The 19,745-nt window shown below is 32.7% G+C and overlaps 2 protein-coding genes across 6 annotated transcripts in view; both read left to right on the forward strand.

Annotated features, from left to right (window-relative positions):
* Positions 1-19,745, forward strand: part of LOC133187205 (coatomer subunit zeta-1-like) — a 406,408-nt gene that overhangs the window by 260,008 nt on the left and 126,655 nt on the right. The gene's annotated exons all lie outside the window — the stretch shown is intronic.
* The window catches only part of LOC133186728 (homeobox protein abdominal-B-like), a 123,479-nt gene that overhangs the window by 100,458 nt on the left and 3,276 nt on the right, over positions 1-19,745 (forward strand). For 4 of the 5 annotated variants that reach the window (XM_061322005.1, XM_061322007.1, XM_061322006.1 and 1 more), the window contains one exon: positions 15,673-16,198. In XM_061322005.1, coding sequence (XP_061177989.1) covers positions 15,688-16,198 — 511 coding nt within the window. In that variant the 5' untranslated portion in view covers positions 15,673-15,687. Of the gene's footprint in view, positions 1-14,253; positions 14,385-15,672; positions 16,199-19,745 lie in introns of those variants that run through there. The other variant, XM_061322008.1, reaches the window with a different exon arrangement.

A 19,745-nucleotide genomic window follows, 5' to 3' on the forward strand; every position in this document is an offset into this window, starting at 1 on the left:
AATTTTTATGTATTTTTCTCCCTTCAGAAAAGCTTCGGGGCAATGATGCTGGGCGGGATCTGTTTTACGATCGTGGGGTACGGAAATTACGATGCTTTACAACCTAAGACCCCGGGTAAAAATTGCCGGAGACCATTTTAGTCATTTAACATACAATGGCTAAATTTCCATTTATGACCCGAATTTAGGAGTAAGGAATCAATTTTGTGCAATTTGCGATAACTCGATACTTTTACATTAAACAAACGGTGACCTTATTCAGAGATTATCCCATAAAAAGACATGCAGTGTAATTATGTATGGCTAGTTTCAGATTTTAACCTATTTTAAAAATATTTCTTATTACATTTCCTGTAAAAAAAAAAAAAATTAAGTATCATTTAAATATAACAATTTATTTGATTTGAAATTATCTTTTGGGAAAAAATGTCAATTTTTGAACAATTTTTATTCAAAATATGCTCGTCGTGTTAAATAAACAATAGAAAAATATTATTTTATTATAATTGCACTATATATCCCATGAGGGGCTGTATTGGAAAAAATGTTTTAGCTGATAATTTAGGGATATGATACTCTATATGTAAATGTTTTCACCTGGCGGCTAACATTTAGAGACTTTGAAGGATAATTTACGAGTGTTTCTAGGTGGCAAATAATTAGTATTCCGTCTCGCTACTACAAATCAAACCTAGATATTCTTTGGGTGACATCATGCAAGAATTTTGGCAATTGACAAATCACGATATCCCTCCAAATAATCTCTAAATACGGGGTAAATTTGTTCCATTGCAATAATTACACCCTGTGGTGTCCTGTAATTTAAAATAAAATATTGTTGTAGATCATTAGCATAGGGAAAAATCTGACATTTTCTTTTTTCTAGTTAAAATTTTTTTTTTATACCACCGGAGTTCATGATAGAGATGTTTAAAAGGTATGGGATGAGATTTTCCTTTTTCTTTGGTGATTTATAATGTAAATAACATCGTGTGGGGATGTAGAGCAAGTGTTATTTGACTATAACACTTGACATCATTCACACAAATTTTACACAGACTCGGGCAGGGTTTGGCTGGGATTTAACAGATCTTCTCTCTGGTAAGACCAAATAATTTGAAGAAAATCTAAATCTTCTAAAGTGAATATTTCCCCTTCAAATTAACCTTTCAGAAAAGTAGAATCGAATGTACAAAAAAATATTTTGTCAAAAGACTATATATTTTCAACAACAAAATGTTTACATGTGCGTAAATTCTGTATCAAAAGTAGAAGATACCAAAATTTAAGCAAAAAATGGAGTTGCTACTGTTGAGCAATCTGCTGAAATCGATATACTTGGATTGGGGAAGAAATGTTATAGGTATCATCACGATCTATCGATCTAACACCAGTGGAGGTGCTTAGATACACATGATCGTTTTAATATGTGAAAATGTCCTACATTTCTGATAGAGCAACTTGGCAATCATCAAGCCAAAGCGTTCTGGAAAGTCTGTTGCAGTTTTTATTAATAACGTCACTGAAATCAAGCAGTGATATCATGAATTTTATGTAATATTTTGTAATCGATTTGGCTATAGTAGTTGTAGTAATGTCCTGACATTTTATATTAAGTTCGTACATGTATTACACTTATGCGCAACGTCATCAATTCAATTTTCATTTATTTTTATATAAAGAAATCATCATAGAAATGGTCAATTTATTTTGAAGCAAATCTGATTAGTATAGAGAAATTACGTAGTTGATAAATTCATAATTAACCCTTATGTACGGTTTGTGGCAAACTTTGTACAGCTATATGCCAGTAAATTTGAAAAAGAAAAAAAAAACTTACGCGTTATGTATACAATCACCTTACACAGTTTTAACCTAAAATTTATTTATAATCCATTATTTCAGAATGCCTTATAACAACAGGAAACCTTTTTAATTCTTATTAAACACATACAGTAATTCTCCTTGTAATATAATCTCAGAACAACCAGCCATTTAAGTAGATTCAGGTCATCCTTTTTCGCACGTTATATTGTGCATGTTGAAACTTTATCTTTTATGAAGCTTCCCCCGTGTTACGGAAAATCTGCAATAGAAAAAAAAAATAAAATAAAAAATATGTGTTTAAATGGTACTATGAAATGTGTCCTAGAGTTTTATCATAAGAATTTTATTTTGACAAAATCGTTTGAGTTTTTTTTTTTAAGCTTAGATTACAAAATCTATGTCGTATTCGTGCAATAACTGGAAAGAAATTAAATAAAATCTTGAAGCTTAATATCATATTTATTACCTGCTTTATATATTTCTCTTCTGGGGGCACCCTCAAGTTACTTCATTATTGGTTAAAGATAAAGGGGGCTCTGTTTCCATTTTTGTTTTTTTAGAGGGATGTTTGATTGTCTTTCACAAATCGTTGCGGTATAACATTGAAATGATGCGTAAAGCAGGAATGCAACAACATTTCAGTCCTCCTTGACTTTTTACTGAATACTAACATGTATTACTCATAATTGTGGAAAGGAATTTTACCGCAAAATTTCATATCAAAGGAAGTTGAACTCCAAAAAGAACCAGAGTCCTCAGTTTTTCGCAGGTTTCTGTTCACTGCAAAGTATACTTTCCTTTGCCATTTGACAGTGTCATGTTAACCATTCCTTACTTGTCTCATTTCTCTCTTTGCGAGTTCTTTCAATAAGAATATGAATGTTGTCAAGAAATTTACACAGAAATTTTGATATGCCAAAGGACTCTAGTCATTTATCATCATGGGTTATTGTATTGTTATTTTATATCACATTTACAATGTGTGATGTGGACTAATGGCGATTTGCTTTTTCCCCCCATTTTTTGTGGTGGTGTTCTTTTCAGTGGTTGTGTAAACCAGGCATATAGTCGTTTGTAAGATAACCAGCATCTGTTTGTTTTACTGTGTACGAGATAACCCCACGTGTTTTGATGTATACTCACTAGACCTAAGGCCAACTGGTGGCATAGGCGTGGTCCGGTAGATACACGGATGTAAGCAAACTCACAACCCATTCTCCGCTTATGTGAAAACAGACTTGTTGCATATTTCACTGACAAAAATGTACACGTCTTTTCACGTTGGGATATTCATATGTTATCGGGAGCCATAAAAATCGTCAACATGTGTAATATGCATTCTAGCTAACTTTAGATAACTCTATGATAGGTATGACCCCGACGTGAAAACACTCTCTTATCTTTCAGGTTTTTGGAAGCTTATAAAACGCATAGTTACAGACAAAGCTGCTTTAAACATTGATAATCCGATTCTTTCTCTACAACTTCCCTTTTTATTTGGCGAAGAGCATAAGTATTTCCCTTATGATTCAAAATATGCGCAAGCATCTTGGGTAAAAATAAATACACAGATGGGAGGAAAAAACCGCATAACTAGTTCTATGTGGATGCATAAACATTAATTTTCTAAGTTCTTCAAGGAAAAATTCATTCAAATAAAGTATAATCATCAGCTATTACAATACGATGGGGGTATGTAAATAAACGTTTTTGTTCCTGAGAAAGACAGACATAAATAATTTGTACAAAGTATCAACACACACCGATACAATCTTCCTTTAATTGTAAACAAGTTCATTAGAGGCATGTGTGTGGCATAAGAATTTTCTCACAAGCATTTAATGGTAACTTTCTCTCAGGGCAGAACAACTGTTTAATTCCATTGCAGTAAAAAAGAAAACAGATAAAAAAGATTGGGCTAGTACTTGTGACATCATCCATATTCTAAAACCTAAACAAAGAAGACCAGTCCAAGCGACCCGTTGTGTAAAAATTTTTCTTCTTGTCCATTTCAAACTATGAAATCATATATTCTTACTTTAAACAAAATTCGAAGTATATCATCTAGTCTAAAATTAATGGATTAGTACTTTCTACCAGGCCGACCCCAGGTACAGTACATGTGTGCAATAACTATAAGTGTTGGTGCCGTTACTAAATGTCAAGTTTCATACCATTTTAGCATATAAATTAAACACGTTTCACCATTCTTTTGGCGCACATATAGCTTTATTGATTTTATCGAAATATTAAACTTTAATTTCTGATAATTATGTCACAATTTTCTTTTCTTTCAAATATAAAATCGGACAAAATTTATATTAGGACATAAAGCAGAACATGGTAAATTAATCAAAAATTGTCGCCATTTTTTTTCTTTTCTTTTTTTTTCTTTTATTTCATCATTAATAATAATGAAATTTTGATATTAAAATGAATAACAGAGGTTCACTTTCTGTAGGAAGTGATCATGAAACGGAATAAGAGAAAATATAAAAGGATATGAAATAATAATTGAGTTCTTGAAGTTTTAAAATCTTTAGTTGTTTGCACAATAAGTTTATCTTTGAGAAATAGTGCATTGCTCGATATGATATGTCATAAAGATCTAAATAATTTATGCTTACCTATACTCACATATACAAAAATAATCCTTCAAATCGATAATTAAAATAAAAGGCAAAAGGCTAAATGATGAACAAAATTTTGTCTCTTGAAAACATATTTTATATCTATGGAGCGAATATTTCCTTTGATGTTCTCTGTATGTTAATTTGTAACTATATGTAATTAATTAGTAAGAATGATCAATGAATTTCTAAAGTCACAGAATAATCAGGCAATGTCATTGATCAGAAATCCATCCATTTTTTTAAAGTATGAAGAAGGTAAAGACAACGAAATTAAAGTGATCGATCTCAAAAATTACATTATTGAATCTAAGAGAGACTGGAAATATATGTAGTGAGAATTTTTTGTGTTCTTTTTATACATTTTTTTAATATATACCCTGCTTAGAGGAGATTAAATTATACATTTAGGTCGCTGGTTTATAATAGGTTAGTTTTTTTTTTTAAATAAATATGGGATGAAGCATATTTTTGGAGAAAAATATTATGCAAAGTAAATATGTCCTGCAGAGATTGATTTAAAAAGCATCAAGCAGAAATCTTTGCAACATAAATGCAATGCGTAGTTCATTCAGAGCTTAATTACAAAAAAATCTGAATATCATCTAATCTACAGAGGTTAAATTGATTAATGCAACAAAAACTGGCTCCATTTCTGTATTAACAATATCGATTAGTTTAATTAACTCTTTTTTATGGGAAGCATGATTTTAAAAATGCATAAAATATCGTCCATGTTTACACACAAAAAAATTATCATGATTGTTTGCTTTGGTTGGTGTTTTTTTTCCTATGAATTTAATTTCTTTCTTATTTTTTTTATACAGTTTGCATACAGTAAAAGCTATATTTTGTATACATGATCACAGGTGTCATTGAATATAACGAATGAAAATATCATTTGTTGAAATAATAGTTGCAGAAATTGAATCTTTCCAAATGATTACACAACACGATTTTTGTTCGATTCGTAATCAAATAAACTCTCTGTAAATGGAAGTACAGAATTAGAAACTACTATTAAAGCAAAAAATACCGTCTGGAGTCAACTACAGAATTTTTTCCCCAATTCGTGTCCTTTCGATAACCCTTGGGTCTTTACGACTAAAATACCGGAACTTATGTTTTGAAATACGACAGTGTAATTATTGCATGAAACTTGAATTGTAGAGAACAAAACCCTGGTCGATAACGGGATGATATAGAATATCCGAAAATCGTCAGCAGATTCTCGAGGCAATCGTATACGACACTACAACATCGTAACTCACTCCATAGTCTATCTGCACTCTGCATGATTACTTTGGCATGCACCTCATTAAAATACAAATTACGCTTACAAAAGGCGCATAGATCTAAATTAAATTGTCTTATTACGTCCCTGTCCTGTGTAATTTGCGATTGGAAGGTGTTAAAGTTACCTGCAATATGAGTGTGGTAATTACTGTGTGTAAATCTCGAACTGAACACGGGATGAAGTTCTGGTATTTTAAATAGAGACTTTAGCAAAAGATGTTCGTTCATTGAAAAAACTTTTATAAAAACAACATCACATGTAAGCAGTTTTCCACTCAAATAATAAGGTAAGAGATTCGCTTTTTGCCATTTGCTCGTTCCGTTATTATGACATAATGTTGGGAATTTGCAGCAACCCTTGTAGAAACACGGAGTTTGAATCTGAAATATAATCGCTAGCTTTCTGTAATTCTGGGTGCAAACATCTTGAAGACCAGGAAGTCTGATGCTTCATTGAAAATGAAATCTTTCAAGAACACCAGCAGAAACTCTGATGAGTCGTCGACTTCTGATTTGAGAGTATTTACCTCCCTTTAACAAATATCTCAGTCCTCTGGCTTGCTTATCTCACTTTGGTCTGTTGTAGCTGGGTCTATCAAACTACTGTCATAAAAAGGTTTCATGCCAATGCCTCTTTACATTTTTGCAATATTTATCTTCTCTCCCTTTTCTTAACAAAAATCGTTTCCAGTGTAGTCGAAATCAATGCTAAAATTTTTATTCTCTCTACGACAGTCTTTTTCCAAGAACGAAGTTTTTCTGCCTTTCTCTATATGTATGTAGTTACGCATCAATGGCAATTTTTATTATTAAATGAACTCATTTTCAAATATTTCTAATCTCAAACAAACTGTACAGTTTTGTCGGACTCAAAGTTCTATAGACTTGGCCCTATCCGTAATGTTTCTTAATGGCTTGTAACTTCTACGATATATACATGTACCTTCTGAAAAATCTTAAATGGTTTTAATGTGGATGCATTTTATATTAGTCCCATATTCACGCCGTATACAAAATAACTTTCTTAGACGTGACATTCTGCATTAGTTTTATTACAGACTTGTGAACACTATAATATAAAATAAAGTGTATTTCTCTGATTTTCAATCCCTCTTTATAGAACGTTGTAGATACACTTGGACCAATTATTATAAGTGCTGGGTGGCTGTTATCTCCAAGGGTAATGCTTTGTGGCTTATTATTGGCTGGAAGAAACAATTACCCTTAATGTTTTCTGATAACTTTGTAAGAAACCCATCGATAGAGAGAAATATCACGGTTCATCTCCTCCATGAGTCCAAGCAGAAGGTGTGACCTCAGGCCACGTCTTCCTGACCAAAAGGACAACTCACCACAGTGGGCCCACCGGGAACAAAGTCACTGATTTATGTTATTGCTCTCTTTGTTGAACCACCTACGTTGTTAAACTTGTAAATCCGAACAAACTTGAAAATCAGTAATATACAGAGCTAGAACAAGTAGATTTTGTTAAACGAGAGACACGAAAAGCAAAAAATATGTTCAGTTGGTGTATGTTCTTTAAAATAATGTATTTTCTCTGTAAATACTAGTCAACATAATGTTTAATTATGCTTAGAATGGAACAGAATATACCGGTAATATGAATATACAGTATTGACGATTTGACTTACGGTTTCTAGTTTTCAAAAAGAGTTGTATTTTCTACATTAAGAATTGATTTCATTGAATATCAGTTTTTGTCACTACGTTTGTAATTACAATAGACAAAACAAATGCATTTATATTAAGACAATTTTATATTTTGAAAAAAATTAGGAGAAGACTTCCTAGGATTCTGAATTTTATTCTAATCTTTTGCTTTTCTGTCAATAAAATATGTTCAATTCAATACAGTGCCCATTAATTTAATTTAGTTAGGAATTTTCTAAATTAAGTTACTAATTAACAACCTAACATTGATATGCCAATTTTGGGATCCAGAAGAATTCATGGGTTTATGTATTCTTTGGTGGATTTGATCCATGTGTTGATTTGCTTCCCTTAAATAACATCTGTGTTGAAAACAAAATGTGTTGAATTTCCGTATTTTCTTAGTTTGTAAATGCATTGGTTTTAATGATGTAATTAATCGAAGTTTTCTCAAATCTTAGGACTCGCAAATAACCATATCATGATAGTTTCCATATCTTCATTCAGGGTTCTTCTTTAATTATTCTGTAGTTGAAGTGACACCTACCGGCGAGGTTTCCGGAAACCCTCTATCAAACACTGGCATAAATAACTCGAAGGACGACATGTAATTATCCCACATATAAACACGATACCCGTTGTATATTTCTGGCTACCCTTCTCTGGGCCGGCCACACACAACAAGAAGTCGCTCCCAATCTCGTAAATTCTCGCTGACAAAACGCGAGACTATGGCATCCAAGGGAGATAATTGGAGGATTGGGTGCGTTCCAGATCTAACGTTTCTGGTGCTGATTTAGTGATTCTTCAGTTGCTTTTTTACTGCACTCCATCTGATAATTTTTATTTCATACCTGCATATTCCATGCCAAAACTCAACTTTCATTACCATTAAGAAAAATATACAGTGTATTGGATTTATAAACTTTAGCATCGAAACCATTCTTCATTTATATGAACAGATCAACCATGTAAAAGATCATCTTTGATTTAGTTTGAACCCAAATAAATGGTAAGTACCTTGCAACTGGCCAAATCTCACAAACAGCACCATAAAAAAACCAGATTGCAGGTGTCAACCATCCGTCACAGGCAGAAATGAAGTAAGGGATGTTTTCTCTATCTATTCATCAGAATGTTATGCTATGGCAGGTGTGAAAGTCAACACCTCGTGCCTCATCATTCCACTATTAATGTCCACTATCTCACTCTTTCCTATGTGTCTTTTCCCCACAGATTCTAACACGTGCTGGTTGAGAAAACAGATTGCTATATACGGTTCTTGGTAAATCTGCACCTGTCGATTGTGGTCAGTTCTTTTTGGACTCTGTTTTTTCTTGGTATTTGTAAATTGTCAGTGTAGATATAGATTACATAAGGTTACACTTTAAAAACAAAGTCGTTGCAGTTATCCCTCTTTGTTTGTGTTTTATACATTTCTTTGCCAGACTGACTTTTTGATGCGGGATCGACTTTGCGTTGCCATCTGTGCTTTTGGTTGCACTCAGAACAACTTGGCAATTTAATATAATAATCCCTTACCATTTTTGGGAAATAGTTCTTATTGAAAGACATGTTTCCAACAAAATTGAACGCTTGTCAATTTTCTTTAAATTATAGTTTTCCACGCCACCGGTCTATTTGATATTTCGTTTCTTTTATCTGTTTGCAATGTCTCTACAGGTTATTGATGAAATGTCTGCTATCTGGTTTCAAAAATTAGTAGTGTAGCTGCATCTCCAATATTACGAGATGATGCGATGTCTTCGGATGATGAAAGGTGTTAGGTTACAATATTTCTTATTATCCCTTATGTTATAACCAAAACAAGCAGTAACGGGGCCGAATTTCCGACCGATTAATTTTATTCATTAACCTAAGAGTAATCCAATGAATTAACCGCCATCTTTAGATGGGATATGTAGTCCCTGTTAATCATGTATGTCCTCGTTAAATCATGTTGCGCTAACTAGAATCAAGAATGCATCCGCTTATCCAAAAATTCAATCTTTACTTGAAAGGAGCTAGCGAGCGCGAAAATTGCCAGGACTTGGTTCCAAAACCGACTTGCATATACATTCCATTACACAGGATTAAATGAAAACTAATTTGGGAGTCGAAAAGGAAGCATAAAGAACGGCTTTCATAATTCCGGGAAATAAAACTGCCTATCATCCCAGCGCACTGAAAAGTTCGTCCGTCTGATGGAGCGAGATATCGGGAGAATTTACAGACCAGATCATAAAAGTTCCCGCATTTTCACTCCAAACTAATTCCATTTTCATCGTAAATCTATAAAATATTTGCATAAAATTAAAGATGAGAAATTACAGAATATTTTTCTTTGAAAGCTCGATATCAAAATATTCTTCTTTCTTGTTTTTGCTTTTCATAAAAAAAAAATATCATTATATTTAATATACATGTAGTCAACCTTTTTAATATTTGAAGGAAAAGGTAATTTTTTTTTTAAAATATACACCTTACAATTCAATTTAGTGTTATTGTTCAGAAATATTTTATTATATATTTTATCATAATACAATCTACAACATGGATCAGTCTTTGAATTTTTTCCGTAGATATCTATATTTTTCATATGAAGACATCGATTAAAAGTGGTAAACAAAAATATTGATTCTGGTGCTTGTTTCATTGATCAATCAATCCAATTTTCTAAAACACGCATTTCTTTTACGAATCTTCATAATCCAGAAGACGTATTAAGACAGTGAAAATGAAAAGTACCCGGGGGATCCATTATTCCTGTATTGCAGCGAGGGGGCCCGCTTACATTTTAATTATCGGTCGGTCTCTTTGGACTCGCTTGAAAATGATTTTATGACCAATAGTTGACCATTGTAAAATGGTAGCCGTCGGACACACTCGATCACTCGACCTGTGTGGTGTTATTTTAATCCATCTAATAATAATGTCCGCTATTGTCATCCATTAACAACCGCCATGTTTGTCTAGAGAGCAGTACAAGAAAACACGAGTTTTTCTGCTCCAACACAGGTATCGCACCGGACAATCGCTTGTCCAGTGGGTTGGATTAACTGTTCATCAGTTTAAAAAGTTATATGACCATTTAATTGTTATCAACCTTATGGTAATTTCTTTTGATGTATTTGGAACAATTTTGGCTTTTTAATTTTATGTATTGAGTAACGAAAGATTGGGGAAATTCGTGCTGAATTCTAAACCAATTTAAATTCTTTGAAGTCCAAGATATTTCTATGTAATACGTTAAAGGTGTACTAAATTCAGAGAGAATTGTACAATTTCCTAACAATTTTGTTCAATGAAAGTGTCGGGGCAGATGATACAGCTATCACGTGACTTGATTTCATTTATGACATTTTATGAAGACATGGTATGATAGAGGAACAATAAAGTTTTACTTTATGTCTTGTTTTACAAGATAATGCCTGATATCGGTCGTAGAAATGGCATTTATTCACAATTTGGTGGAATTTTGTTGTTATTTTACTTCGCAATACACAATTTTATTCGCTGATACATACAGCTCAACGCAATCACTTGTTAAAAACAATCTGAATGTAATGAAAAAACACTTTGTATCCATTTAGTGACCATAAATGAGTGTTTAAGTCACACTTTTAAGCAGTTTGGAGTCTATTTTATTGAAATCTTACATCAGACTCTTAATGGAGACCACCGTTGTCCTGTCTCTCGTCTGCTAACTGATACTCCATTCATTATAATTTTTCTTTTTGTAGATCAGATACTTCTTTACACTAAAATAGAGACTAATGTCAGGGACTGTATTAAACCTCGATTACTTGTAAGGCTAATGAATTAAACATTTACTTTTAATGTAGGGAATTCCATTTTTAGAAATATATGAATGATATTTTATATTTTTAGAGGAGCGCGAAAAGTTTTGGCGCGTGCTACACATTGGACATTACAAACGTAATGTTTGGTCATAAGATTTGGCGCGGCTTGTGAGAATAGACAGGGACAAAAACATTAACGGGACATTAAAATCAATAATGAGATGTAAAATTACAAGTAACACCGGACGCACAGGGGTAAAAGACGCCCGAGATCCAGAAATAATGGACCTCTTCGGAGGAACCACTAATTCAAAATTGGCCGAAAATAACGGCCTCTGGAATCCATATGGTAGAACTATAAACTGTCGCATAGGACAGGAATTCAAACAGACCGAGAGTACATTAAAAAAGTTTGAAATTATCTGTCGAATTTTGTAATTATACTTTTAGGAAGTCTTCAAAGACTTCAAACATGGTCAATTTAGTAATGATGTCATATCAGAAGACAGAAATAAAACGTACACCGACTGATTTTATGTCAGTACTAAAAAGCCAGTGAGCAAGTTTGCAGCGTAGTTAGATCTAGTTGATTTGTTTGGATTTTATTATTTGTTTATGGTAAGATTATCGTTTATATTTGTATTTAATTAATTTTTTCGCAATAAACCCCTGAATGAAAACAAATTAATATTAAAAATTCCTTCTATAAAACAAGAATTACAAATGAATCTGCCTTTAAATTAATTTGGTGTTTAAGGGATCTGCATTGAGTAATTATTAATTATTACGCAAAAAAGTTTTTATAAAGAATAGAAAAACAATAAAATTGTATGTCTGACATTACACCAGCCTCTGTATCAACGTCTGCCTTGCCTTTCACGGCTGATTATTTACGACAAATCGTTATGAAGATATGCAGTAGAGGTTTGAAGTCAGGAATTCACATGAGGGTTGGTTTGTCTTTTCCTTGTTTTTTGACAATTTGACACTGATGTTTCGCTGTCCTGCCGGACTGTGACACTGCGTGACCTTGGTCAGTTTTCCTGGCGACTTTTTTATTTCGTGGACAGCGTGAGAAACACTTCACTTTTTTTATTTATACATGTATATCAAAGTTACTTACATCTAACGTCAATGTGTTCTGATATATACAGTATTTAGGAGTATTGTTTGTAGTTTGTCTTTCCTTGTTCTTCAAAAATTCACCATCTAGATTACACTTTTTTGACGATTTCATATACAACAATATAGTGTATTGTTCTAGACAAAACAATTCCTATTCTATCTGTTAAGGGGGGAGGGTCAACACACAAGTAATCCAATTTATTAAATTTTACGTAGCATGGATAGAAGCTATTACTAGTATCTGTAGTAGATTTTTAGGCAAATCTCCCCATTCTATCTCCCCATTCTATCTCCCCATTCTATCTCCCCATTCTATCTCCCCATTCTATCTTTTAAACAGGGGGGTCCACAAACATTTCACACATGTATTTATTTTACCGAGCATTGAAAAAAGCTATTATCTGTGGTATTTTTCATTGCTTTTAGCCCGCTGAAAAAAAAAATTCAATAAAAGTTTCAAGGACTAAGAAGTTTTATTGCATATAGATTTTTTTGTAATGTTACCAAATTAGGGAATGTATATTCTGGAAAACATTAGTACTTTAATAATGTAGATGACAAGACTACTAAAAATTATATAAACACATACTTGTGTATTGTTTAGCAAATAAAACACACAATATGACTATCTTAAGATAGTTGTATAATTTATCTGCTAAAATATTTATTATATCAGGAATTACAGTGCATTGTCGTTTACTGATTTTTTATTTGAAAAATTAGAATAAATACACGACTATTTAATTTTCAAAACAAAAATCAGTGAAAGTATAAATATATATATATATATATATATATATATATATATATATATATATATATATATATATATATATATATATATATATATATATATATATATATATATATACATGTATATATATATCTTTAAAAATAATGATAATATTTTTGAAATAAATATTAATAAATAATAATTATATTTAGATGTGGTATGTGGTAAATATTGAAATATTGCAATAAACATTTTCACTAAAATGTCAATAACTGTCTTCATATCCTTATTAAATTCCTTTCTTTAGAAAAATAAAATTTCTACTGACTAATATCTAAATTAAAGAATTGATTTTAAAATAAGGTGATTCGATCACAGATTGAATTTAAAAATTAAAAAAAATATAAAAGAGTTGTCGCACATTACACGTACAATGTTTGTTTTTTTTTTTTTTTTTTTTTTTTTTTTTTTTTTTTTTTTTTTTTTTTGAATGTATTTCAAGAATTGAGCGATCAAGGCAGTGCCCCTAGCAACGTCTGTGCGTTTTTACAATCTTGTTTGTAGCTCCTGGATGATTTACACAACACCGTGTGTTGCTGTGCGCGAATTTAAATTTCAAGAGGCTACACTTAGATTATTTCTTTAATCCCACTGATCGGGAACTTCAAAAGAGGTTCATAAAATTTACGATGCCCATCCTATTATTTCGATTTCTCGATACCTGTATCCTTGCTCCAAACATGTGCAATTTGTCGGTTCCGCGATAATTACACATTTACTATCGAAACTCATAAACGGGCGATTCACGGGGTTTTTACACAGTCTTTAATTTGATTGGTTGCAGTGAGACGCTTCATGAATATTCAAGAAGCTAGTTCCCATGACCGACAAGGGCGATATAAACGTAAAATTCTACTCTCTCTGTGATCATAATCATAATTTCCCGATCAAACCAAACAGAAAAATCCTAGCATAGTAAATACCTAATACAACTTTATATTACAACGAAGAATTCATCAAATATCCGCCGTATCTCCCGGGAAAAGAAACGAATCGGCAATACACAGTCAATTATCTGATTGGAGGGAATTACCACGTGGTTCAAGTGACAGCTCTATATTTTTATTCGTTGCATACGGAATGTACTGAGGTCATAGGTCATAGAGTGTTGGAACATCGAAGGCATTCGTGTATTTATGAGTTTCACTACAGTATTATCATTTTACATGTGATCGTAACATAAATATGTTTAAGTGATATTTAACTGTCGGATGGCTGGATTTTTTATCGGTGTTCTAGGTATGTGTTTAATTCATGTCACAAATAGGAATTACTTGATTGCAAATGTATTCTATCGCGTGGTTTGCATTTAATTTTTTTTTCTGTTGTTGGTTCGCAGTCATTCAAATAATACATCATAAAGTTTTATGCACTTTTCACTGTGTATATTAAATTAATCAAAAGCGACATTTGGGAGTTAATGTTACAATTTATTTCTCTTTAAATAGAAAGATTTTATAAAACATTTTTATGCAGTCAGGTAAAACTCCGGGCGGGACAGGTACAAAGGAGGCTAAATTAAAATAACAAAGAGGAGGAAAATTGAAGTAAAAACATCCTTATGCATGTTGCTTCAAGTTTTACATATCTTGTCAAGTGTTTAAAAAACCTAATTATATTTTGTTGAGATTTTGGTCTCCGATTAGGATGCGTCTGATCTCCCCGTGGCGACAGATTCCGCATTTCTCCATTTTCCCCGAATTCAAATGTCTCTAATGCATTAACATTTGAATTTCAATTCACAAATTCGGTACAAAAATCAGATCTTATCAGCTTGCGTCATAAATGACTTTAATTTGGACAGAATTCACTTCTTTTATCTTTTTCCTGTTCATACATAGAAATCACACTTTCCAATATTTTTAATGTTCATTCTCGAACGCATTTCCTGGGTTTAAATGGATATATAATCATTCTTGACAAATTAGTCTTCCCATTGAATTTCATATTGACACCCTATAAAACGTCTTACTTTTGAAAGACCTCTCCTGAAGTAAAGTCATAAAAAGGAAATATTAATTCAATATGTATCTTTCAGGTAAGAAAAATATAAAGATATGTAACAGTGTAAATTTTTATTGTCCAAATAATTTTATTGTTTTCTAATAGATTACAGCATCGTTAACAAAACTAGATAAATATATACTCACGTCAAAAGAATGTGTATTAAAAATTAAGGGTAAGGTGTATTACGAAGTCTTAGTCATACATGTTCTTCTGGGTAAGAAGGGCTATTTAAGAATATCTGTGTGTATAGTGAATCTAAAACTTGGATGTTATGCAATCGTTTTTTTTTTTTTTGTTGTTGTTTTTTTTTTTGTTGTTTTTTTTTTTTTTTGTTTTTTGTTAGAGAGTCTATACAGAATTAAGATAAATTTAATTTTTATCATAAACAACTTTTGACTAATAAGTATTCGTAAATATACTATATATTTTTGAAGAATCATACTATTCATATTTTTTTTTTAAATCCTAGGGTAAAAATTTATTAATTACATTCTAACAAATGCTTTTTATTTTGTTGTAGTTGGAATGACCAATCATGGAAACCGTGGGAAATAATATTCTAGCTCATGGCGCTCTTCCGTTTTATCAGAACGGCTTAACTACATCTGTCTCCAGTATTCTCTCGTCTAGTCCTGGGGCCCAGGACAGTATCTCCCGGACCACCGCTATAGGGGCCCAGAACGGATGGCCCTCTTACTCCGCTGACAGCTCAATCCCTCCCCACAATTCCTGCTCCATGTCCTCCTACAGCAATCTACAGCTGGGACCCTCATTCTCCGCCATGAACGGGAAATCCCCTTACAACACATTTGCTAGTGCGGGTGCGGACTATTTAAACTGCCGACAAATGCAGTTAAATCATATGAACCTTAATGCTATGCCAACTATGAGGAACTATCCCCCTTTGTATTCTGACATGTACCCCTCTGCCCATACAGCAGGCTACACAAACGGCAGCTTTTACCCGGATATTCCTCCCGGATTACCCACCCTTCCCGGCAGAGATATAGACTGTCGGAGTGCTACATCAGAATCATCCAACCAAGGTAATGCATTAATGGAATTACATTAAATTCAATTTACAAAATACATTAAAAATCCTACGTTTGAATAATCACTGTCCTTTTTCTTGCATCCTGGGGGTAAAGATATGTATTTAAATAAAAGAACATAACTTCTAAAAAGTAATTTGTTATTTTCATTATCCTCTTCATTCCACTATCTTAAAATTAGAATACCTTTATTTTGGAGTAAACAAATGCATGCCTAAAAAAAAAAAACTTAGATAATTATGGAGACCGTTACGAGGTATCCAACCTGTCGCCTGGGTTTGATTTTTTAGTACACAAATTGTCATTGTAAACTCGCTAAATACAAATGACGAATTCTTAAATTGCAATAAAATGTCAGCTTTCTGTATTGTAATTGGTAATCACTAATACCGCATATGTTTAGTATCTTCAGCCGGGGCCTATAAATAGTGTATTTTGTTATAAAAATACAATACACTGTACGAAATAGGTGGGAAAAATAGCAAGTGTGGTGACAACACTAGAGCCGTTACATATTTAAAATATTTTTACTTTAAACGCATGTAGACAGAATTCAAATTTTTGAAACAACAAACTAAATATAGGTAGCTAATTTCAATTTAAATTCTATTTTTTTCTCTCTCACCCATTCATATCTATGATACCGTAGGATGGTAAATAATTACAGAGAGTGCATAGGGAGACATCGAAATTGGTGCAAGCGTGTGACATCCCTCGCTCTTATTTCAAAAATAAATGAATTTAGAATCCAAAGAGTGCTTATCGCTTTGAATTAGTTCAGAATCAAGTGTCATTACTACAAGATGCCGCTCTACATTGTCTAAGCGAGAGATTGCATGACAGGAATCGTATGTTTTTTTTAGCAACAAACTTCTCAGAAATGGTCTCTGAATAATTAAAACAAAGACTTACTTCTCCCTGCCTTAGAACGGAAATCACGGACTATCTAATTTATTTGACAACGTACCTACAGTGATGATACTGTCGACAAAATTAGAAAAAGCAACAAGCAAATAGATTATAATGTTAACTTCGTTAATTAATTACTTTTATAGAAAGCGAGAATTCAAAATGACAGGATAGAGACATTCATTAATTAGAGGTCGTGTATGAACAAAATACACATTATATAATTTCCGTTACAAGGTGAAGGGTTTGATTTTCCCCGGGGGGCGCGATTGACTGCTATTGACAATCGATTTGTACCTAATCATATTCTTTACATGTCTGTCAGTTACTCTCTCTGTCTTTATCCATCATTGTCCACACTGATCAAAATTTAGCTTTTTACCTGACCCTTGGGGTCTGTATTGTCACTGACGTTTTTATCGTAAAAATTCTCCGGACATTGATACTTACACCGGCTTCTCCTAACACTCAGTTCCAAGGTATGCAAACAGGACCCCCCCCCCCTCCCCTCAAAATCACACGAAGCAGGTTAAATACAGACTAAATTCTTAATATATGTAATCAAATGAGGTGACTCTGCTGAGTTTTATAGTTTTGGCTGAAAACAAGTAAATGTTTCTTTGGATGAGAAATAAAAACAACTCCACGTCAAGGAGCAAGTTCAGTTTTCTTATGTAATCATACAAACATGTATTAACATAATAAGAATTACGGAAATAAACTCATGAATTATTTGCATTTATTTAAGTTGTCAACCGTAAAGTTCGTTTTTTGTTGCAGGATGAATGAAAGTCAGAAACAGGTTTTTGTGTCCGTATGAATCTCTCGTGGGTTTATCAAAAATTTTAAAACAAACATAACGTATCGAAACGCAATAAAATTTCCAACAAATTATAGTTAAATTCATTTTTGATATGAATAGTTTGACTTTTAAATCGGTCAGCCCTACCATCCCAAGACTCCATACACATAGAGATCGATATACCGGTCTTCCTTATATCATAGAAATATTTAACAACATGGATTTTTTTTTAAATACAGAAAATGATTTATTCATACAGGAAATTATTTACGTGTGATGTAGAAACATGAAGAACAAATATAATATAAGCATTCGAGTGAAAATTTTTTCGAGTGAGCAGAAATGCAGCCAACAGATTTAAATGAAGACGCACTTACATGTAGTATTACTCCTGTTTATGAAAATACCTTTTTAAAACAGAAATAAATATCTTGTTTTTGGTTTTTGTCGATGGTGTACAGTCGCCACCTGATGTACTTTTGTTTTGTTATTTAAATTCAATAATTAGGATGTGTGTTTAAGGAGTGTTAGACATGTTTAGAATTGTCGTTTTTTCGCATCATAAATACAGAAATTGAAGACGTGTGTTAACACCAGCACGGTATCTGATGTTGAGATCTAAACAGAAATGAAGCATATCGGTTCTGGGGCGATTATCGAAAAAATATACCCTAAATGCCCCATACATGCAAAGTAGAGCTTAGGAACTACATTTATCTTGGTTAAGATCACTTTCTCATCTCATCAAACAAAACAAGGATATGCTGAATTTTGTTTTTCTGTATGAGAACAGTCGACAAATTTTAATTCAGTTACACGACTTCATTGCAATTTCTTAAATAAAAACAGAGGAATATTTCATATTTCATTTGGTCGAAGGTTAGAATCGTACTGGACATCTATCATTTACACTAATGACTGCGTCACTGTCCCGCCCGAATTTAACACATTACTGACAGCTTTGTCCACTGGCAAGCAGAAATCACATTAATTACATATATAGGCTCTCTGCACCCTTCATATCATAGACTTGCACCTTTGAAGTTTCCGCGTGCAACCAGACTTCTTATTTTCATACGAGTATAGCAGACACAGGTGCGAAAGTCGTTATACATGGACGATCGGTGGTTAAATTGCAAATCATTTTTACAGAGGCATGTTAATTCAAAATCTTCGGAGAATGACTTTCTAACAAAAAAAAAGTATCCTAGATAAATGATATACAAATATCAAAAGTTTTTTTTTTCCTTTAAGACAAACTATTACATTAGGCATATTGCATACATGTATGTGTTCGACGGCACCAGCATGTTTGGAACAAAAAAAAAATAATAATCCAGTATTGATCTTATTTAGTTAATTGTCCATGGGGGGTCGTAAGTCGTCCATTTTGTCAAAAGACTAAGCTGGCATCAATTTTCAAATTATTGTTTCTGGATCACATAAGACACCGTTCGGGGATCAGCTGTTAGTTTCACACTTCCGCTAATTGAGACCTTCGCTTTTTCCAAAGTTCACCGTTTTGGGCCCCAACTCTAATATTTATTACATTAATTAAACAATATTCCCCTGGTTAAAAATAGCTACAAAATCAAGCTCGCCAGAACAACATATCAGAGGGTGAAGAAACAGAGTATAAACAAGGAATATTTCAAGACTGGTGTATCGTCTCAATCTAAACACATTTAAAATCTCACCTTTTTTGTGACAGAAAACATCCTTTTAAGGAACATTTAAGCGAATGTGATTTTCCGGTTGTTTGTTATGAAATGCATTAAGGCTATATTATTTCGCACAACGTCATGGTCAGATAATTTGGCGACTTGTTAT

This window comes from Saccostrea echinata, unplaced genomic scaffold, assembly GCF_033153115.1.
Source record: "Saccostrea echinata isolate AGI-Se365-2 ecotype Australia unplaced genomic scaffold, CSIRO_AGI_Sech_v1 ptg000014l, whole genome shotgun sequence".
Classification (NCBI taxonomy): domain Eukaryota; kingdom Metazoa; phylum Mollusca; class Bivalvia; order Ostreida; family Ostreidae; genus Saccostrea; species Saccostrea echinata.